Source organism: Ostrinia nubilalis, chromosome 1, assembly GCF_963855985.1.
Source record: "Ostrinia nubilalis chromosome 1, ilOstNubi1.1, whole genome shotgun sequence".
NCBI lineage: Eukaryota > Metazoa > Arthropoda > Insecta > Lepidoptera > Crambidae > Ostrinia > Ostrinia nubilalis.
The window spans coordinates 1,346,664-1,370,566 of NC_087088.1; the positions used below are offsets into that span (position 1 = coordinate 1,346,664).

The window sequence follows — 23,903 nt, forward strand, 5'->3', positions numbered from 1 at the left end:
CTAGTATCTCTAATAAGAGCTTTTGGTCCCCAGATCCGCTGCGTGGAGCTGAGCGAGTGGCGCACGGAGAGCGAGGCGCGCGTGTACCGCGACTGGGGCTCCGCGCACGCGCACCCGCCCGCCTGCGCGCGGATGCCCATGTCCACGCACGCCGCCTACAACGGTCAGTCACACCGTAACCGTAACCATAACCGTAACCAGCGCACAGGGAGCGAGCCCGCCTGCGCGCGGATGCCCATGTCCACGCACGCCGCCTACAACGGTCAGTCACACCGTAACCGTAACCATAACCGTAACCAGCGCACAGGGAGCGAGCCCGCCTGCGCGCGGATGCCCATGTCCACGCACGCCGCCTACAACGGTCAGTCACACCGTAACCGTAACCATAACCGTAACCAGCGCACAGGGAGCGAGCCCGCCTGCGCGCGGATGCCCATGTCCACGCACGCCGCCTACAACGGTCAGTCACACCGTAACCGTAACCATAACCGTAACCAGCGCACGGAGCGAGGCGCGCGTGTACCGCGACTGGGGCTCCGCGCACGCGCACCCGCCCGCCTGCGCGCGGATGCCCATGTCCACGCACGCCGCCTACAACGGTCAGTCACACCGTAACCGTAACCGTAACCGTAACCAGCGCACGGAGCGAGGCGCGCGTGTACCGCGACTGGGGCTCCGCGCACGCGCACCCGCCCGCCTGCGCGCGGATGCCCATGTCCACGCACGCCGCCTACAACGGTCAGTCACACCGTAACCGTAACCGTAACCGTAACCTTAGCGCACAGGTAGCGAGCCCGCCTGCGCGCGCATGCCCATGTCCACGCACGCCGCCTACAACGGTCAGTCACACCTTAACCGTAACCATAACCGTAACCAGCGCACGGGGCGAGGCGCGCGTGTACCGCGACTGGGGCTCCGCGTCAGGCCACAACTTAACCGTAACCTTAGCGCACGTCAGTCAGTCCACAACTTAGCCTTAACCATAACCGTAACCAGCGCACGGAGCGAGGCGCGCGTGTACCGCGACTGGGACTCCGCGCACGCGCACCCGCATGCCCATGTCCACGCACGCTGCGTACAACGGTGAGCTGACACTAGTATATCTTTCTTCTTCTTCGTTGCTACACTCTTGGCAGAGTGGTCGTGGTCGTCACACCTGGTTTGGTGGTAAGATTTACAATTCCTCCTGCAGCAGCCTTTCTTGTACACTCGTGGAGTGAACCATTGTTTGCTGTTTTGACCTAATCGGTCCAGCGCATGGGCGACCTGCCGCGCTCTCTTGTGCCCTCAACCTTCCCCTGCAACAAAGTCGTTCAACAGATGTCGTCTCTAAATGTGATATGGCAAAAGAAAGCGAGAATATGACGACAACAATGGAAGAAAGCCAGGGGAAACTGAAGCACTATATTCGCACAGAAAGTCGTCATGAAGGACACTATACCATAGATTAGGTACTTCATAAACTTTACCATCATTCTTCAGTCCTTGTTAGTTCACGTCACCGTAGATCATTTGTTAGAGCTGGAGTAGACTGTCTTAATCTGGACTGGGCAGGTTCAGTCTAGATTAAGGCTGCATTTCCACCAGAGATGTGCGAGGATGCGTAGCATTCCTTTACCGAGACGAGGTAAGTGAAGCATTGGTTGATTGGTTCTTTACAAACACATCCCTCGCTACGTATCCTCGTACATCTCTGGTGGAAACGCAGCCTAAGAAGCCGTCGATTCGATTGAGACATGTCCAACGCCTATACTTAGTAGCTTATACAAAAAAACTTAGCTTACTGCTGGGATGCCTCTCTAGTTTCTGCTGGGCCTTATTATCCAACTCCACTCCATTTTATACCACAAAACTCCTAATTCTTTGCTATCATGGTACAATATTTCCTACTCCGACCAAATTATCATACCCATCACATTAAGCAGTGCTAAACGCAATCAATCATTTGATATAGTGTTGTATTCGCCATGTTACTGGCCACAATAGTTGCGGCGGAAGTACATTAGCACGTCGCTCCCATAAACGCGGCGGCGACCTTGCGACCGGAATACATTCAGGTTGTATTATATTATGTAGGACATGGCCGATAGCTTAAAATACTCGTGGATGTTTGATTTAGAAATTGACTGGCACTAAAACCTAACTGCAACAATTCTGCCTAAGTTACTGACAAATAACGCCACAAACCGTGCGATATGGAAGTCATTGGGGGAGGCCTATGTTCTGCAGTGGACCTTCTGTGGCTGAATAATGATGATGATGATGATGAACGCCAAAAACGTCATGTTCTCTTGCTTTTTAATCCAGCCGGTGACAACCATCTTTCTTACCACAAAGTGATAACTTTTTCCCGTCGGGAATGCTTTACTTTTTTGTGGATCCTGCCAGAAAAACTGACCTACCTACTAAAACCCGACTATGTCCTCCGGAGCCTAATGAAATGGAGTTGTGCAGCGATGGGCACGTGAGGAATAGTCCCGTAATGAAACGAAACCGCGATTTATAGTCCTAACTTGGACCTTCGTTCACGACCACAAAATTCTGGACCTTTTAACCTCGTAAGTCCCCGCGTACTTGTACAAGTACATACTAAGCATAGTAGTTCAGACCTGACATTTAAATTTCATAGCAAGCGTAACTGCCTAATGTACTTACCCAAGTACAAATTTTTCTTTCCCCATTTACCGGGTTGTTTTTTTACAATGGCAAAAATGATACGACCATACTCATTCAATACTCTATGGTCAATTCCGCCATGTTAGACAGGTAACGTCAACTGTCATTGTCAGTGTCAATTTTTCTCAAAATGGTCACGCGGTCGGATTGCCGGCCGGCACGAGGGTAGTTTATCTGTTTATATCAAAGTAATCTTTTGTTTTTTGTCTTGTTTTTTAAATGTGTCTGTAAATATAAATTACAGTTTTTGTAAATTAAACAAAATTTAAAAAGAAACTTTGTATTTTAGGAGGTTTATGATCGGTCAAAATAATTTGTACTTGATATAGTACGTTAGGCGTTTGTTACACAAATAATTGTATGAAAGTTGTATTAGGTATAAAATTAGCGTTTTTTTTTTTCTTTGAAGTTCATTACTATGTAATTTCTTTCATAGTATAGCTATGTCCATCATTCTTTTTTTATTTGAAAATATACTTCAAGGGCTTACTTTTACGTATAAAATGTTAAGCTTAATTTTATTTTTTAAATTAGAATTTAATCTTCAAAGACAGCTCGTCCTAATTGTTGTCCGTTTCCATTAAACAAAAATAAATATATTTTTATACAGATACCAATTTTCAAAAAAAAATCTTAATTTTTTTTATAGCTTAATGTTGTTACAATCTACCTACAAAATTTCATAAAATTTGAATTCATGGCTTTTTAAAAAATCACAAAAATATTAGTATGGAAAAATTATTTTTGGTGAAATTCTCCATATAAAACGCTAAGGCCAAATAATTTTATCTTAAACACTGAATTTCATAATTATTGCTTACTTAAGTGACGTTTAGAAGAAAACTATGATTTATTTTTAATACTTAAATAAAAACTTTATCTTAACTATATTATTTTTTACACTGTATAAAAAGCCTAACGTACTTACAGGAGTACAAACTATTTTCAATATTTTTCTTTTAAAACAGGTGCTAAAGATGCTAAACTTACAGTAAAAAATACAAAACATAATGTAACACTTAAAAAACTATGTAAAACCGTCAATATTTTATCTCGGTCTGAAGCACATTTCTTAGTTTGTACTTGGTATAGTACATCCGGCAGATATGAATACTGCTATTGAAAAAACACAGGACTTACGAGGTTAATTAACGCTTTTAAAGCACACAGAGAGGGGAAGCGCGGAAAAGCGGTCGTAATCTGGTCGATATGTTCTAGTTCGTATAAAATCAGTCACATAGAAAGGTCCGCTTTCGCCTCCGATGTCTACCGCGGGAAGGCTGCCATGACTAAGGACGCGGCGGGCCGCGGGGCGTGAGACGACAGCGGGCGCTCTATTCTATTATAAGTTCAAGCGTTCACACAAATGAAAGAGCGATCCGGAAGCGGGAAAGCTAGCGACCGCTCCCCGCAGCGGGTTATGGGCGATATTAGCGCTGTGTAACATAAACCGCTCCACACTGGATCGCTTTCCCGCCCTTCCCGCCTCTGTGTGCGCTGACTTTGAGGGGCAACTTATTGAGTATGTAACTATAAATTGATACTATAATTTTTATTATAAACTAGCTGACCCCGCGAACTCTGTTCCGCCTTAAAGGCAATAAATAAGCCATCGCAATTTTTCCTTAATTGCTCACCGTTTAGACCTACCCTGGACTACGACAAACATTTTAAAACCAAAATCAGCTCAATCGGCCCAGCCGTTCTCGAGTTTTAATCAGACTAACGAACAACAATTCATTTTTATTTATATAGAAGATTTCAACCTCCGTTTCTTCCTCAGCGGTGGAAGTAGAAGCGTTCAGCGGCAGCCCGCGCTCGGACAACTACCGGCTGGAGTTCGCGCGCGGGCGCTCGCCGCGAACGCCGCGCCCGCCGCGCCTGCTCGCCGCACGCTCGCCCTCCACCTCCGGCTCCGAGCTCAGCCTTCGCCAGCCTATTAAGATCAGGTACATCACAATAGTAACCCTAGTTATGTAAACTAATACCTACAGCTAATTTGACTCTACATGTCTAACGCTTAATTCAGTCAGTGCCTGAGGTATGGAAGCGGCGTATACTAATCTGAAGCATATCTGAGGGCTAAAGCTAAGCGTCCACATGTCGGTATCTTACGCATCGGACGTATCGCATGCAACGGATCGTAGTATTATTCATATAGAAACTCATGCAAGTGCGTCCACCTGTCCGCATCGTACGCACCACACATCCGATACGATGTGTTTTATACGATGCGTCCGTTGCGTATGATACCGAGAAGTGGACGCTCAGCTTTAGTGTGAGTTTACATCGACCGTGTCGGTGTGTACAGCGCCCTTAGCGGAAACTTTCAAGAACTAAAATTTTTATTTATTTTTTAACGCGCTCACTAATGAAGACGTTTGATATAAACTCACACTAAGCCCTCTGAAGTCTTGCTGACGTTTGACGTCTCACAAACACCCTCCCATACCTCAGACACTGAGTTAAGCGCTAGATTGTATATTTCGTAAGTTTAAGGCAAAAAGCCAGAAGCCAAAAGTGTTGTCTAATGACCATGATTACTTTCATAAAGTAACCGTCATAAACGTTTAATTAATAGTAAATATGAGAGCTATATCAAGCAAAGCTGCACAGTACTCACACTCAACATAATGTACGTATTTTTTACTTATATTGTGCCCGAGTTTCTTACGCCCCTTCCACTCTTGCCGTGGTTATGGGTAAGCTATGTTGAGATTTGCATAAATACCTACCTGTAATATGGCTTACCTACATACAAGACGAACTGAATACTGTTGCCAGCAAACTTTGATTATCAGTTGATATTGTTGCATGATTTCCTTATTTGGTGACAAGACTCTCCCAAAACGCATGAAAATGTTTCAAATAATTTGTCGGTTGGTTACGACTTATCGCTTGTGTCTACGGTTAACGATGGTTTTTTTATGAATATCTACTAGTCGCAGTCAAATTATAATTGTGGCATTTCTGGCAACGAATGTGACTGCAAAGTAAAGGTCACGACCACACTATGCATTGTATACGTTTGTGCACATTAAGGACAAGTTTCCAGTTCATTGCGATTTTCTCCATTTAAAATGTCACAACAACGCATAGTGGGGTCATGACGTAATTAGTTTGATATTAATTATGATAATTAACACGACTGTATTTCCCCCAAGGTGGTGAGATAGCGGTTTGTAGCGCTATGCTTAACCCTTAACGCCTTGCGACGCATACGGTGAGTGCTTGTGCTTATTTGACCCCGGTTTGATAAGATCCTTGGGCGGATTCTGTTCCTCCTCCTTGCATGGGACCCTTACCTAATAATTTGTATCAGACATCAAAAATGATGCATAATTAAAATTCCCCAATGCTAATGAAAAATGCCCATTTTAGCCAGTAATTTATTCCAAGGTATGATTAACAAAAAGGTAATTTTGTAATTTGTATAAATCTACAATAACATGATAAAATTTATTGAATCCGCCCATGTAAATATCTAGTGGTCTTGATTCCCTTTAGTCCTTAAGCTTTTATGTAGAACGCCAGTAGAACCAAAGCTTTTAGAAACTTTTTAACCTGAAACATTCTTGGATATAATCGTACTTTAAAAATATCCTCATTCCTTCTTATAGTTTGTAATAAATAAATTAGACCCTCTCGCCTCTTTCTATTCCAGAGCATGACTCAAATTTTGCTTCTCTAATCCTTTTCAGACCTTTATCAAAATAGGCCTATCAAAAGCATCTTTCTTGCAAACATATTGGATTAATTATAAAATTGTATTTAAAGTAACCCTCCACACGCCCACGGGATCAGCAGAGAGTCAACTAAAGAGGAGCCGGAGGAGCCCGCCATCGTCCCCACTCTTCGGCCGTCCGGGCCGGCGCGGACGACCGTCGCCATTCGTTGACCGACTGTCGACGCGTGAGGACGTCCGAATTATTCGCGATGGCGACGAAAGAAAAACGTGAACTGTATTTACTCAGTGTCGAACAGATTTATCAATGAGTAAATCCATCACAAAAATTGTCTAGGCTCGAGTTGGATAGTTAAGAATTTGTCTACTGCATCAACTGAACAATAGTTATGTCACTTGGGGTATGTACTCATATTGCTCAATTCTAAAGGGTTCATATTTGTCTAAATAAGAATTGAAAACAACCCTTAGTAAAAAGTTTTTAAACTAGCAGACTTGGTTAGAAACAGGTCATATTTGAACCGAAAGTTGATGAGGGAAGTCGGGCAAAACGAAAGGATTTCCTGCAGTCGTCACGCTTAGCCCCGAACCCCGTCACTCAACATTTGGGTCAGTTCTGTCAGTCAACCTGTAAATGCTCCGGTAGCTCGTTTTGTTTGTTTATATACTCGTAGGCACCACTTTTAATGAGTTAGTTATATTTAACATTATCTTATGTAACTTAGACGTAGTTAGATCTATTTAATTATTAATTTTCGTGAATTTATTTTTTGTTGCTAATTTTGACTCCGATAAGTGCTTTAATTGTCGTTTTCTGTATAGTTAGAATAAAGTTTAAATGTAAAATACGTATATTCGTTTGTAATAAGTCAAGTTTAGCTTAAGCGGTCATAAACAATGCAATAGCTCTCGTCTTCCAATGTAATAATTATAATTACTCAAGCTTTAATATAGACTAGAAATATACGTATTAAATCAGGTGCTATTACTTAGATAACGTATTATCGAACTGTATTGATTGTATCCGAACGTTATTAGATTCTAAAGAAACGCCTATGAAGGTGGAAAAGTATTTTCGAATAATATTTCACAGCGACACAATGAAGACATTCAGGAGGATTAATATTGTTCCCTTTTGGCTGCGAGTAACCTTTCAGGCCGATCAATCATAACTTTTATACCTCTACACAGTAAATTATATGCTAGGGGTGCCAATCCTTAGTATATCGAATCAAATCGAAATCATAATGTTAATGGAAAAAGGTTTCAAATCGAATCCAAACGTAAATTACATTAATCAATTTCAAAATTTGCAGCAGGCCTGCTTTTGATTGTTTACTGCTTTATATCAATGTAATTGAAAACTCTTTCATAAACCAAATTAACTTCCTACGAAATAACTAAGTAGCAATAGATACGAGTAAAATACATAAATATTTTGTTGTGACATGAAATATGATCGTCATAAAACTGGCACCCCTGAAGGGGTGTGGAAGACCAGGCGCGGCAAGTGGGTTAACGACGCCAAGCCTGACCACGCAATCGCTAATGAATACTTTTGTTTGGCCCAACGCAGGTTATACCAATCACTCATAGAACAAATAAAACAAATGAAAGGTCATTTTCCAAGCAAAGATAGTGTTTCGAAAAGCTATCGCGAGATCGAAATGTTGGATTTAAGCCTATTTAAGTAGTGCCTTTTTTCTGTGATGCGGATTTCAGAACGCGTGCGGATTCTGGTCTCTCTAATTTGTAGCGTGCGTATATGTACAACCACGCTGATGGTTGCGTGCGTGTAGCCCGCGTTAAAAACATGTATGAAATAATGAAATACGGACAGCCCGCATGCGGAGCAGATCCGCACGCGTGCCGTAATCCGCATCGCAGGAAAAGGCACTTATAGATACCCGTTTTCACCATCAAACGCTAATTTTTAAGTGATCTCTATGTAAACAAAATCCTGTATGTATTACCATAGGGGTCACTTAAAATTAGGAATTGATGGTGAAAACGGGCATTACTCTATTCTTTTTATCGACGATTATCTAACAAAACGAATAATTACCGACTTTCTCCATTCGTAGAGTTCCAGACATATTTTTGTCAAATAATTTAGGTTGATGGCACATTTCAAGTAATACAAAAGCAAGGTTATAACTGCTATGGTTTTACCTATGAATATCAAAGACGCATTTAGAAATTAGTTTCATTGTCTGCCTGTAACAATAGTTTTATTACAATAAATAATGTCATGTTTGAATCAATCCTTACTCGACAGCCAAATAATAATGTAACAATGTTATTATTAATAATTGAAACACATACTCATTTACAGATGCAGACAATAAGTAAGTTATGATAATTTGTTTTTACAATAATAACAGGTGCAATATACGCATACATTGTAAGAATTTTTTTACGAAATATTAAATGTATAGTCGCTCAATCATGTATAAATTATACCTGTATAAAGCACGAATATTAATCGTCAAAGCATATCCCATGTTATTAATGTTTTTATATAAACTATACGCCTAAGTGTACATAAATATAACGAATTGGTGCATGTATATAAATAGTGCATAAGATATTGTTTATTCAACATGTAATAAACATTTGTATTTTTGATAATGTGTATAATTTTACAACCTTGAAATAATCAATTAACTAAGTTTCATCTAAAATCGCTTAGATTACGAATTATATTTTGACAGCAACTTTGGTAAAGTAAGCATAATTTTCGGTTGAATAAATAATGATGAGTGAAATTTTAATGTCCAGGCACATTAGTCTCATGTAAACACATTAGGTACATCCCCTTGTCAAAAATGTAGCGCAAGAAAACTCATAAGTAAACTTGGTGTTTACCCATCGATAATCAAAAGCCCATTAGGCCTGAACTTTTCCACTTCGGTCAACGCTCTTACTGAAAGCTCCTGAAAAGCGTTAATAATAAAAAATCCTACGAACACAACATAATAACACATTACACTGCTCCTTCAACAAACTATTTATGCTATAAACTTCACTAAAACTGATCAATGTACACGAAACATTGAAACTCTTTCGATAAAAAAGCGCATGCGTGAAAAATAATAGAGAGCTTTTGGAGGGAAAGTTCAGTTTAGTACGAGCTTTCATAACGGACACGCTCTAGCTGGAATAAATTAATTTTATTGTTGTGGTATAGTGGTATTAAGTTTACATACGTTATTAATTAACTGCAAAAAGCAGTATTGACTTTCAAAACAGGCTTAATTATTAGATTCAAACTAATCAGAAGTATTATAAGTAGGCCGAAATAACAAAAAACACGAACTCTACAATTAAGTGATTTATTAATTTATCGTAAAAAATACCTCTAAACTGTACACAAATAAAGGACAACAAAATTGAAAACAGTTGAACTTATTTTACAACAAACACTATTCTAAAGAAGCAAACACACTCACCGACCGTGGCATTTGAAGACGTGCCTTTAGGGTCCGGCGGGTCCGCCGTCCCTCTCACAAGGACCTCGTCTCGGCAGTGCATAGCGTGCGCGTACAAAGCCAAGCTGTTACCAGAGATCCCAGAACCGGCGCCGCCGGTCTACAAACCCCCGACGGCGCCGCCGGTATTGACAACCGCGCCGGTGTTGACCACCCCGCCGGTGTTGGCCACGCCGCCGCCGGAAACTGTGGTCCCGTTGGAGCCGGTGTTGGAGCGACTGTCGCCGCCGAAGCCGAGAGAAATGGCGGCCAAGCCGGAGAGCGAGCGGGAAGCGCTGGAGGATAGAGACCCGAACAATCTCAATCAACATGTGCAAGTAAGTAATAACAATTACCTAAGTCTTGTTTTAAAGGTAGGAGGAGGTTGTTTTTGCCAATTTAGCCTGCCTGAAAGAGTGGTTCGAGACCACAGTCCATAGTCCATACACTTATGCGTGTAGTACAGACTTTTGGCAATAAATTAAAGATTTGTTGCCAAAAGTACAATGTGGAAAAGCCAAAATTCTACTAGACACAGCTCAGTTACAGTAAGACAAAATCAAAACATCGTGGGTATTATTATGTAGTTTGGATATTGAAGGTAGGATAAAACGTCAGTAAGTTCTTACCTCTATCGAAATTTCGCCTTTGTTTAAAAATAATTATGAAACAAAAGGTCCTGAAAACCCCACCCTCGTCATCATAAACTGAGTGGGCGACTGTGATAAATGATTTTTATGTGTACAATGCTAATTCGCACCGAAATAGAAGTTAGTCCGGAAAGCTATTTACATTTAACCACCGCGACCGTCTGAAGTGGGGAAAGGTCAAGTGTTGCCACATACATTTACGGGTAACCTTCCATTGGTGCTCCATCCAGGAAACATTGCTGGAATGCTGACATATGATAAACTTTTTTAAAGAAACATTGCTGGAATGTTGACAATAGATAACCCTTTTAATGATTAAATAAAATGAGCATATCTCGGAAAATCCTATGGATTTAACCATTGCAACGTCGTTTCTCTTTTACTTTAGCATCTGGAAATCGAATAAATATAATTATAGTTTAGTCAGCTAAATATGAATAATAATTATTTTTATTCGGTGAAATAACAAAAAAGCCGCTATAGCTTCTAAAATAACTTCGCAATAGCATTACGTACGTGCTACAAAAGGTAATTGAATTAATGAGATGTAAATCTAATTTTACTCAAGTGAAACAGTGAAAGGAATGTTCTATAATTTCAACAGGTCTGTAATTTTCATACGATTACGTGCTATTAATTACTGCTTTCAAAGTTGCTCGGTTAAAAACACTTCAATGTTAAGTTAACAGCCCTCTTATGCAAATCAAATTATAATTACATGGATTTGTAAAAAGCAAAAAACTTTCGTGCGTCATAATTTAGATCGATATTACTCGTAGTTTACAGAACGCCTACAAACACCAAATACATTCTTAGCATATTTTTTACCTTATGTAGTAAAAAGGAAATTGTAGGTAGTGAGACATAAAGCCAAAATACCCAGGTTACAAAGAAGCTAGCTACCCACTTCTACCACAACCTACCCACTAGCTGCCTGGTTGCTAGTGGGTATGCAATTTTATGAATTTTGCTGAAAAAAGGGGGCCCTTTTCACGCTTAACAAAATCACATAAAGCTATGCAAAACCGCAAGTTCTTTATTCTTTGCCTGTTCCTTTTTCCGCGGCAATCCTAAAAAGAAATCAGAGAGCTGTGTATTTGCAGTCATTAGCGTGCGTAGTGGAGTTACACGCGGCACTTCACCACACTACAAAGTACAAACAATGTGAAACAATGTAGTCGAATTAGCACGCCAGGCAAGAAAATAAATAGTAGGTAAACACTGCTAGTAAAAATAAAACCGACTCCAAAAAACCTACACTAAAAAGTAGAAAAATAATTACTAATTACCTACTTATTTATTAGGACGAATTATTAATATTTATGTAGGTATACCATGATTGATACTTCTGGAGTCGGTGCCAAGATTATGAAACATGTAAAGTTTGCCTGCACCGACTCCAAGAGTATCAATCATGGTATACCTACATAAATATTAATAATTCGTCCTAATAAATAAGTAGGTAATTAGTAATTATTTTTCTACTTTTTAGTGTAGGTTTTTTGGAGTCGGTTTTATTTTTTTTTATAAAATTTTACTTATTTCTTGCTTTTTAGTTAACTAATTGTTACCTTGATGTTACCACTGAAGGTAGGCAGTACATTGAGACCATATTCTTAATGTATATTATAAAAAAGTTCATCCCCAATTTTCCACCCTTGGGGGTGAAATATTTTCTTCAAATTCGCATGAAACCACCCTTTTGATAATACCTATTCAACAAAAAAGTAATCGTTCTAATTGGTTTATAATCGGCGGAGATATTGCGTATAAAAAAGTTCATCCCCAATTTTCCACCCTTGGGGGTTGTTTTTTTTATTATTAAATTTAAATGGGACCACCCTTGAGGTATTACCTATACGCTGAAAAAAGATTTGTTCAAATCGGTTCATAAATGGCGGAGTTATCGCGTAACAAACATAGAAAAAAAAAAAAAAAAAAAAAAAAAACATACGGGTCGAATTGAGAACCTCCTCCTTTTTTGAAGTCGGTTGAAAAACCAGTTGAAGTTTTGTGAAATCTATACCTTATAAGGCTCTACATTTATTTGTTTCTTATACAACGTTCTACTAAAATAAGTACATTTAGGCTGTAAGTAATCCCAACTAATATTATAAATGCGAAAGTAACTCTGTCTGTCTGTCTGTCTGTCTGTCTGTCTGTTACGCTTTCCCGCTTAAACCTCGCAACCGATTTTGATGAAATTTGGCATAGAGATAGTTTGAGTCCCGGGAAAGAACATAGGATAGTTTTTATCCCGGTTTTTGAAACAGGGACGCGCGCGATGAAGTTTTTCTGTGACAGACAAACATCCACGCGGACGAAGCCGCGGGCGGAAAGCTAGTATTTTTAGATATAAGTGTAATTTTCAATAACAGACAAAAAATACTAAAAGAAACTCTTTATTAACTTGTACTTGTTCCCTTGTATTACTTAAAGTATACCAGTTGCGATAAAGCATGAAATAACACGAAAGTAATTCACATTTCTGAAAGTGAGGTCAGCCGCTTTTCTTCATAAACGTTTTTAGGGTTCCGTAGCCAAATGGCAAAAAACGGAACCCTTATAGATTTGTCATGTCTGTCTGTCTGTCCGTCTGTCCGCCTGTCCGTCAGTCCGCACGTCCATCTGTCCGTCCGTATGTCACAGCCATTTTTTTCCGAAACTATAAGAGCTATACTGTTGAAACTTGGTAGGACGATGTATTCTGTGAACCGCATTAAGATTTTGATGCAAAAATAAAATAATAATAATAAATATTGGGGGCTCCCCATACTTAGAACTGAAACTCAACATTTTTTTTTCATCAAACACATACGTTTGGGGTATCTATGGATAGGTCTTCAAAAATGATATCGAGGTTTCTAAAATACTAAACTGCTTAACTACTTAATAGTTTGCGTGACCGACGCTTCCAAAGTGGAAAAAAGTTGCATTTAGTTCTAAAATAAGAAAATGAAAAATCTAAAAAATAAATATGATGTACATTACTATAAAAACTACCAACGAAAATTGTTTTGAACGAGATCTAGTAAGTAGTTTTTTTTTAATACCTCGTAAATCGTAACCGCTTATTACCGCGTAACAAATAACTTAAATTAAAAAAAAACATAAATCAATGGTACGGAACCCTTTGTGCGTGAGTCCGACACGCACTTGGCCGGTTTTGATTTCTTTGCTCGAATACTAATTACAAAAGCTATCGTAACTCCCGTCCAATTCATTTCTTATCCAGTCAAGTTTTCATGAAAAATACTTATAAGCCTTTTCTTTAAAAGGCCATTCAGGCATTCCAGGTATGAACTACAGCGCTTCTAGCTAAAGTTACACCTTACTAAGTATAATAAGTTCTATATTGCAACTAAACTATAAGTCTGATGTCCACCACTGAAGGTTAGGCGCCCAATTCCAAGACGTTCACAATCTGTTTCAATCTAGAGGTCAATAGGTTACACTGTGGCCGACAGCTGGGTTTATCATTGATCTTTACAAATTTTATAACTACCTAACACCTGAAGTTACTTGTGGAAAGTGTAAAGTATACAAATCAATTATTCCAACTATCTAATCAAGTTATAGACTAACAGAGCTTTTAAGTAGCTGCTTCTTCTCTACACTGGCCCATTTATTGTCCTGAAGCAGTGGTAGGGTTAATACTGGGACGTATAAAAGTGCTTTTTTAAAGCATATTTGCAGAAATAAATGAGTTTTATGAGAGTATTTGTCCCCAGCGAGATTCAAACTAGCTGCCATTCCGAACTCGGGTTAGGGCTATACACCACATGTTGTAGGTAAACGCATTTTCTTCATACGAACCTACAAGTTTGTCTCACTATGCGTGACCAAGCACATTGTTTAAGCAGGTAAACTGATTTTTAGATCTAGACAGAAAATCGGATACCTAGGTCCATTGTAGTAGCGACTATAATCAAGATGATGTCATGGTGGCTAGCGGTCACGCGATCATAAACGCTTTCTTTCTAAGTACTCGGGGGGTTTGTTAACCCTGGTTATAAAAGATTTTCAGACTTCATTCTTTGTTAAAATCTTGCACAGGATGGAAATGCGAGAGAATTTTTTTGTTCAAATATTGTGAAGGGAAGGAAGACAAAAATTTACCAATGCAGAACGAGCCTAACTGCACTTCCTACCCATTATATGACTGAAAGTGCTTGTGTTCACCTCTCTAACCTCTAAGAGTAGGCGCACACCGTTGATTTTTCGTCGGCCGATAGTTTAGTCGGGCAGTTGATCAGTATGGGCATGTATGAGAGTGCGCACACTACGCCGATTCGATTTGGCCGATTCTTCATACAATTTGAAATCGGGCACAACTATCGGCCAACTAAAAATCAACGGTGTGCGCCTACTCTAACGCCCACATAATAATTATGACGCGGTAGTTTGGGAAACCAGTTAGTACAAAAAACCATAACTTAATCTGTGACGTGGATTACTTTGTCTATAATGGGGTAGTTAAGACGACTGATATTAATGAAAAGCAACGGCATTTATGGCATTATGATGAGTTCCTTTCTAACCAAAAATTCTGGTCTGAAGTTCAAGTACAGCCATTTCTATTGTATTCTATTTTATGTTCTATCGGCATTGACACACTGACACAGCAGTCGGCATTCCCTTTGCTTCAACTATGACTGCTATGACACAAAGTAAGTATGACATAACGGACGTCATTGGCCTGAATAGTGCATCGATTTCCCATTGTTAGTATTAACATAACGTGCTGACATGGTGTCCGATAGAAATTATTTAATAGGGGCGGCACTCTACCAACAAGCTAGTTGAAAATAAGTTGAAATGTTAAAACTTACTTAGGTAGAAATAAATATTTAAACATAGTAAGCTAGCCCATATACCTAATATCCCGAAGCAGTGGTAGCTGGTAGGGTTAAAGATTTGCAGATAAAAAATGAAATAATTCTCAAGAAACTCACCATATCCGCAGATAGTTTGGGACGACATCATCGGCGAGCCAGAGGGCGCTCGCAGCCCGGAGTGCGCGTGGAGGCTCAGCGCGCTCTGCTTCCAGCACGCACGGAACTGGTGCTACACCTTCCTCGCCGTCCTCATCGCGCCTCCCTGCGCCTTGTGCCTTGGATGCGGCTTCGCCTGCCTTGCGTTCGAGGTACGTAGCTATTCTTCTTCGAAAAGGAGCAGGTGTATGGTGCCTCTGCTTTTAGCATGCACGGAACTGGTGCTACACCTTCTTCGCCGTCCTCATCGCGCCTCCCTGCGCCCTGTGTCTTGGCTGCGGCTTCGCTTGCCTTGCGTTTGAGGTACGTGTCTACACTATACAAAGAGGAAGCAGCCGAGTGGCACGTCTGCTTCCAGCACGAAAGGAACTGGTGCTACACCTTCCTCGTCCTCCCTAAGCTCTCTGCCTCGGCTGCGGCTTTGCCTGCCTTGCGTTTGAGGTAATCTACTATGTATCAAGAAGGAGCAGGTGTATGGCGTTTGCTTCCAGCACGCACGGAACTGGTGCTACACCTTCCTCGCCGTCCTCATCGCTCCTCCCTGCGCCCTGTGCCTCGGCTGCGGCTTCGCTTGCCTTGCGTTTGAGGTACGTAGCTATACTGTTCTTCAAGAAGGAGCAGGTGTGAGGCGTCTTTGCTTCCAGCAAGACAGGAACTGGTGCTACACCTTCCTCGCCGTCTTCATCGCGCCTCCCTGCGCCCTGTGTCTTGGCTACGGCTTCGCTTGCCTTGCGTTTGAGGTACGTGTCTACACTATACATCGAGGAAGCAGCCGAGTGGCACCTCTGCTCCCAGCACGCCAGGAACCGGTGCTACATCTTCCTCGCCGTCCTCATCGCGCCGCCATGCGCCCTGTGCCTCGGCTGCGGCTTCGCCTGCCTTGCGTTTGAGGTACGTGTCTACACTATACAAAGAGGAAGCAGCCGAGTGGCACGTCTGCTTCCAGCACGAAAGGAACTGGTGCTACACCTTCCTCGCCGTCCTCATCGCGCCTCCCTGCGCCCTGTGCCTCGGCTGCGGGTTCGCCTGCCTTGCATTTGAGGTACGTGACGTGTCTGTTCCGATCAAAAGGGGACAAGTGTGATCTTTGCTTCCAGCACGCCAGGAACTGATGCTACACCTTCCTCGCCGTCCTCATCGCGCCTCCCTGCGCCCTGTGTCTTGGCTGCGGCTTCGCCTGTCTTGCCTTCGAGTTACGTGTCTATTCTGTTTTAACCACCATTTTTAGGCACCAGCCCAGGGCTGGTGCTTCTGGTCCAGCACGAAAGGAATTGGTGCTTCTTCGCCGTCCTCCCTTTGCCTCGACTGCGATTTTGCCTGTCTTGCATTTGAGGGTACGTATCTATTCTGCCAAGAAGGAGCAGCCGTGTAGGGTATCTACTTCCAGCACGCCAGGAACTGGTGTTATACCTTCCTCACCGTCAGAAGCCAGACAGCACGCCAGCTGCGTGTGGCGTTTCTGTTTCCAACACGACAGAACTTTGTTCTGCTTTGATGCAATTTGCCATCTTTCTGCATTACCTACTTTTCTACCACCATTCAACGAGCCCACAATTACTATCTCTTGTGATAGATACTCTACGATATAAGCCTGTAAAAAATAATAGAAGTATTACAATTTATTAATTACCCACAATATTATTTTCACAAATCAGCAGCATTTTTACAAATAGCAGTAATAAAACCCCCACCCGCGGGTCATTGAACCGTAATCCGTTTGTAATTACTATTTAGGATCACATTTCGGTTCGTGCCGCATGCTACGGCCACTGAGACGGCCGTGAAGCGTCGGCCATTACAATAATTGGCACTGCTTTGTGTCGCCCCGAATTGTTTGGCCAAGTGTAAACTGACAATGTTAAATATGGCGGCACGCTACACTTATAAATAGGCATTTTTGGTAAATCCAATAAAGAACTGAACGGAAAGGAAAAAATAAGGTAGGTAGTATTATTTTCAAACTTAACTTACCCTCAAGTTAAATAAAAATCTCTTTTAGTAAAAGACAAATCGATGCGTAATTTTTTTTACATAAGAAGGTAGTTGAACTGGAAACTTAATAAACCCACGACAAAATAGTTAATTAATGAAACAATATTGCATGTAACGATAACAAAACTTTGGTTTTTGCTCACCTGCCCAGTAAAATTGAACGTTTCCAAAAATGTAGGTCTTAACTCAATTTCCAACGACCCTTTATCAAATCACAACAGTCACTTTTCATCTTCTTTTTCAGCAAATCTGGTGCACGGCGCCCTGCCTTCGCTGCGTGAAGATCTACTTCGCGTCTCTCCGTACCATGGTCATGTCTTGCATGGCCGCCACGGTGGTGCCGGCAGCAGAAGCAGTCGGCCATGTTTGCAGGCACATCCGCGTCAACATGCGACGGGACGCGCCAGAGGAGCGCGACCTCCTTGTCGTGTAGTGTAAACGCACCTCTAGTGATGGGACGAACTCGATTGTGTTCAATTTTAAAGTCAGTCGATTTTTAAATGATAAACGATGAGTGAAATAAATGTGGATTTAAATACAGACTAAAGTGTGAACTTAAAACAGACATTATTAAAAATATGTTAAATGCTTATAAGTGCCTTTATAAATACCTATAGTAAAATAATTAAAATATTAAATATTTCACATTTTGAAACGTTTTATGCACCAAGTACTAAAATAATGACTAATAATACATAATTATCAATAATATTTATTAGATTCTATTAATATAAGTTTTAATCAGTATAAAAATTAATAAACATGATATTAATACTATTAATGTGCGTATACTAATGATAAAAAAGTCTTTAAAATAAGGAAAATTACAGCAATTTTATATTACAAAAGTATTTAATTAAAGTTATCTGTTTTACAAGTATTACTGGTATTATTTAATAACAACATAAGTTATTTGGTAATTATTCCAAAGCCTCCCGCGCCCGAATCTTATCATAGCCATCAACTTTTTATTAAGCCAAGCCAAGCCTGTCAAGAAGCCACACATTCAGGTCAACGAGCAGCCAGATTGTTTTGATTGCAATATTAAGGTGAGTGCCCCAATAACCCTTGCCCGGCAAATGGACCCCGCACACGCCATAGCTGTGTCGCCATTATTATATTAGTAATTAGGATAAAACACGAAACGGTAGCCATGTCTTACGAACAAAAACATACGGTTGAGGTTATTATAGTGTGTTATTATTAACTTTATTGCATGTTAAAATAATGAAGTGGGTAATTTAGCAATAACTTTTCACTTTACACAAATTACCCTTTAACTTTTTAAGATTAGACCTAAAGTTTGCACTTACAAAGATTTTAACCCGTAAAAATAACATAATAAAGAAATAATAGGTAGGAAGCATATTTATTTCAGGAAATTATAAATCAAAATCGAATCAATGTAAATCGAGTAATTTGAAAACTTTTTCAAATATTCACGTCACTAGTCGTCGTGGTTTTTCGTCGTCCAGCCAAAATTGGCGGGAAATAAAAAAATATAATCTGTTGCTTTTCCATAGTGGAAAAATAATAATTTGTGGAATAGCCAATTTATACAAGTTGTGTTGTGAACAAACACTTATTCACAAATCTTTAAAATTGCTGTAATGATGACTGATAGCAGTAATTTTGGTAGCGTGCAAACAAATGTGGTTCGGCAGCCTCACACCAGTAGTAGTGCCACGGTTGCCGGTTCGTCCCAAACGGATAATCATTTTGTAATCGCTAAATGTCGCAGGTAATCGATTGTATAAACGAAAATTAATTATCCTGAAGAAGTCAGATACTTATAATTAACATGCATAATGGTTTATGCTTGGTCACAGAAATACAGATGTTCCATCAAACCAGAACGCTACAAACAATCAAGAATCTACGGAGGATTCGGACATAGAAGAGGTAAATCGAAAACATTAAATATACTTACAGGGTTTGTATGGTATCTAAACTTACATAGATCGATGTTGTGAAATCAAACCCTAAATAGGTAGGTACCCTAACCTAACATAATACAAAAACAAATGCCACTATGCAAATAACTAACTAAAGGCTAGTCATCAACTTGTTACTAACCTCATTTTATGTACAGGTACCTAAAACCGGTATTAGGTGATTGATAACAGTAGTTACGTAAACATATATTAATGTTTCACATGATACGATAGCGCCCGTTTCAAATATGAAAATCATGGGGGAAGATTAATGGTGTTTCAAGTTTACGACGTTAATTAAATCGGTAATTAATTTGGATTGTTAATTAACAGAAAATACTCGTCGTGTACTGCCGAGCCGGGAAGTTAGGGGCCGCCTACTACACGCTACAAACGGGAGAGGTGGGTATAATAATTATGTGAAAAAAATGCATAGAAACTTCTGAAACAAATGAACCACCTGAGATTCGAACCCAGGTCATCCCCATGTCAGATGAAAACTAATCTAACTAAGGCTCCATCAAGCCCTGAAAATCCATCCAGCAAGACTTCAAACCAAAATTATACAACCTACTAGACACACCAGAAAGTAGGTAGATTTGTGTGGCCTAATACATAGCATTAGGCAGTCGTCATCAATCAGTGTCATAAAGTTTAATCCGTTCTCATATTATACGTACTTATTGCGTCAATAATTCTGCTTACCATTCTTGACCTTCCTCCAGCTTCAGATTCTAGACGAGATCGTAGACCGTCCCCCAGAGTTCCTGATGTTCCTAAACCTGTTCCGACAAGTGGCTCCGTCCAGGGTGCTCCTTGACGGCAAGACGCAGGGCGCCTTCGTTCAGGCCGTCAAGAAGACCGTCTTCGACTGCGACAGAAGCAGCGAGGGCTCTTGCAAGCTTATGTTCATATCAGCGAGAGAGTACAGTAAGTAGTCAGTCACTGCATAAACCAAAAAAACCAAGTGATAAAAAGGTAGGTATATTATAATTTGTTAGAGAAAAACCCCCAATAACCCCCTCCAAAGTTTTGCTTTCCTTTCCGAATTAGTTGGTAATGATGCGGCACCATTAAACTTATTGAAATTTAAAAAAATTGTTGATCGAGTAGGCGTGGTATGAAGTTGATAAATTGTTTAATCAGTATTTATTATAGCATTAGCATGAATTTGTATTTATTTACAAGTGTAAAATTATAGTGTTTAATCTGTGATTTAACCTTGTTATGTAGTAATGAGGATTCTTCCTGTACAATATTGTTTGCGGGTTTACTAAGAATACTATCGTTAGATCCCAGTTGTAAAATTGGGATAGTGTTGTAGTTACTATGTTTGCTGACCTTCGGTATATCTAGATTCGATTAGGCTACTCCTCTAACAATCCACCACCCCCACTCTGTCCATGGATGTCGTAAGAGGCGACTAAGGAAGAAACATACGAACATCAAAAGTCCCCTACCCGTCTGGCTAGGTGGCTAGTGTGGAAGTGTAAGCCGAATCCTCCATTTGCTTCTGGTAAATTGTAGAAAAGTAAAAAAGATTCCTGTAGTAGAGAATTAACGATCTAATAACTCCTAAATATTCCCTTTGTCATATACCTGTACTGGACTAAATGACCTGACGATTTTTAACTACATCCATCAGGTTTCGAAGCCTGCAAGCGGCGCATCCTCACACTGTCCCTCCCACACGAACCTCCCAACTGTTCCGAAGATGAGCGCACTCTCTTCCTCCGGACAGTGGTGGACTTCAACCAGACGCAAAGCGTCCACGCTTTAGGCGCCCTTCTGCGGTATCTGGACCTCAATTGGTCCTCGCTCTGCATGGACCTGCATAGCAAGCCGCAGTTCTTGAGACTGAAGAAGATTTCGCTGTAGGTTTAATTCAGTTTGTCTATGAGGTCTAAGACTAATATGGAAAGGCATTCAAGAAAGTCCTTGGTAATATCAATCGGAACCGATTTCTCAAGCAGCATAAATATGAGTTTTTGGTCAAACGGATTTTCGATGATATGGTGGTAGAGACGATCAGTCGTAGATCCTTTACAATAAGTAATTGAAAGAAAAAAAATCTGTAAAAATTTTAAAAATAATCTCAAAAAATTTTTGACCTCTTTTTTTTCGATAAAAACAGGTCTAGTTTTACCATAATTCATATGTACCTACACTTTATCGTGACTCACACTGTATACTAACAATACCTACCTACTTACCTGTAAGGTCAGGTACGACTTTAAATAAAGGGAAGACTAAAAATCCTTCCCGTCACAGCGCAGACATAGTAACCATGGACGAGGACACGTACCGCGGGCTGCAGATCTTCAGCTCGGTGTCGCACCCCAGCGGCTTCAAGCGCGGCGTGCACGGCTCCAGCAAGGAGGGGCTCAGCCTGTTCTACGTGCTCAGCAAGTGCAGCTCCAAGACTGGGCAGAGCAGGATGCGGTAGTGTTCTACTTCATCGTTCGTTCGTTTCAGCCAAATGACGTCCACAGCTGGACAAAGACCTCCCCAAGGTCTTCCGCAATGAACGGTCCTGCGCTGCCCGCATTCAGGTTCTTTCCGGACCTTTACCAGATCGTCGGCCCACCTAGTAGGAGGCCTGCCCACGCTACGTCTTCCAGCCCGTAGTCGCCACTCGAGAACTTGTCTGCCCCAACGACCATCGTCTCTACGAGCTATGTACCCCGCCCACTGCCACTTGATTCCACTTCATAGCAGAACCTTTCTAAGTACCCATGGACGAGGACACGTACCGCGGGCTGCAGATCTTCAGCTCGGTGTCGCACCCCAGCGGCTTCAAGCGCGGCGTGCACGACTCCAACAAGGAGGGGCTCAGCCTGTTCTACGTGCTCAGCAAGTGCAGCTCCAAGACTGGGCAGAGCAGGATGCGGTAGTGTTCCACTTCATCGTTCGTTCGTTTCAGCCAAATGACGTCCACTGCTGGACAAAGGCCTCCCCCAAGGTTTTCCACAATGAATGATCCTGCGGTGCCCGCATTCAGGTTCTTTCCGGACCTTTACCAGATCGTCGGCCCACCTAGTAGGAGGCCTGCCCACGCTACGTCTTCCAGCCCGTAGTCGCCACTCGAGAACTTGTCTGCCCCAACGACCATCGTCTCTACGAGCTATGTACCCCGCCCACTGCCACTTGATTCCACTTCATAGCAGAACCTTTCTAAGTACCCATGGACGAGGACACGTACCGCGGGCTGCAGATCTTCAGCTCGATATCGCACCCCAGCGGCTTCAAGCGCGGCGTGCACGGCTCCAACAAGGAGGGCCTCAGCCTGTTCTACGTGCTCAGCAAGTGCAGCTCCAAGACTGGACAGAGCAGGATGCGGTAAGAGTGTTCCATTTCATGGCAGAACCAAGAGTATTTTATAGCAGAACCTCTCAACCAAAGGACATCCACTGCTAGACGAAAGCCTGAACAAGGAAAGACTTTAGCACACTTCCCCATATAGCGCTGACATAGTAACCATGGACGAGGACACGTACCGCGGGCTGCAGATCTTCAGCTCGGTCTCGCACCCCAGCGGCTTCAAGCGCGGCGTGCACGGCTCCAACAAGGAGGGGCTCAGCCTGTTCTATGTGCTCAGCAAGTGCAGCTCCAAGACTGGACAGAGCAGGATGCGGTAAGAGTGTTCCACTTCATGGCAGAACCAAGAGTATTTTATAGCAGAACCTCTCAACCAAAGGACATCCACTGCTAGACGAAAGCCTGAACAAGGAAAGACTTTAGCACACTTCCCCATATAGCGCTGACATAGTAACCATGGACGAGGACACGTACCGCGGGCTGCAGATCTTCAGCTCGGTCTCGCACCCCAGCGGCTTCAAGCGCGGCGTGCACGGCTCCAACAAGGAGGGGCTCAGCCTGTTCTATGTGCTCAGCAAGTGCAGCTCCAAGACTGGACAGAGCAGGATGCGGTAAGAGTGTTCCACTTCATGGCAGAACCAAGAGTATTTTATAGCAGAACCTCTCAACCAAAGGACATCCACTGCTAGACGAAAGCCTGAACAAGGAAAGACTTTAGCACACTTCCCCATATAGCGCTGACATAGTAACCATGGACGAGGACACGTACCGCGGGCTGCAGATCTTCAGCTCGGTATCGCACCCCAGCGGCTTCAAGCGCGGCGTGCACGGCTCCAACAAGGAGGGCCTCAGCCTGTTCTACGTGCTCAGCAAGTGCAGCTCCAAGACTGGACAGAGCAGGATGCGGTAGTGTTCTACTTCATCCTTCGTTCGTTTCAGCCAAATAAATAGGCACTTACAGGGCAGATATGTACCATCCTAGACTGCATCTCACTTAACACCAGGTGCGATTGCGGCCTTGTGTAGCATAAAAAAAAATGACGTCCACTGCTGGACAAAGGCCCCAAGGTTTTCCACAATGAATGATCCTGCGGTGCCCGCATCCAGGTTCTTTCCGGACCTTTACCAGATCGTCGGTCCACCTAGTAGGAGGCCTGCCCACGCTACGTCTTCCAGCCCGTGGT

At 41.8% G+C, this 23,903-nt stretch overlaps 3 protein-coding genes and 1 long non-coding RNA gene across 4 annotated transcripts in view; all 4 read left to right on the forward strand.

Moving 5' to 3' along the window:
* Positions 1–8,992, forward strand: part of LOC135076922 (uncharacterized) — a 30,541-nt gene extending 21,549 nt beyond the window's left edge. The window contains exons 5-9 of the mRNA XM_063971439.1: positions 34–163; positions 301–361; positions 638–738; positions 4,460–4,625; positions 6,454–8,992. Coding sequence (XP_063827509.1) covers positions 34–163; positions 301–361; positions 638–738; positions 4,460–4,625; positions 6,454–6,574 — 579 coding nt within the window. The 3' untranslated portion in view covers positions 6,575–8,992. The remainder of the gene's footprint in view (positions 1–33; positions 164–300; positions 362–637; positions 739–4,459; positions 4,626–6,453) is intronic.
* LOC135076928 (caveolin-1-like) lies at positions 7,817–18,036 on the forward strand. Its single transcript, XM_063971451.1, has 4 exons — positions 7,817–7,871; positions 9,832–10,169; positions 15,448–15,627; positions 17,712–18,036. The coding sequence occupies exons 1-4, from the start codon at positions 7,817–7,819 to the stop codon at positions 17,898–17,900; spliced, it is 762 nt and encodes a 253-aa protein (XP_063827521.1). The 3' UTR covers positions 17,901–18,036.
* Positions 18,037–18,873: 837 nt separating this feature from the next.
* Positions 18,874–20,339, forward strand: LOC135076940 (uncharacterized). Its single transcript, XM_063971463.1, has 4 exons — positions 18,874–19,208; positions 19,297–19,369; positions 19,735–19,803; positions 20,127–20,339. The coding sequence occupies exons 1-4, from the start codon at positions 19,078–19,080 to the stop codon at positions 20,337–20,339; spliced, it is 486 nt and encodes a 161-aa protein (XP_063827533.1). The 5' UTR covers positions 18,874–19,077.
* A 280-nt stretch (positions 20,340–20,619) lies between these two features.
* LOC135074760 (uncharacterized) lies at positions 20,620–21,842 on the forward strand. Its single transcript, XR_010257893.1, has 3 exons — positions 20,620–20,917; positions 21,047–21,275; positions 21,673–21,842. It is a non-coding gene; the product is annotated as an uncharacterized LOC135074760 (long non-coding RNA).
* The last annotated feature ends 2,061 nt before the right edge of the window (positions 21,843–23,903 follow it).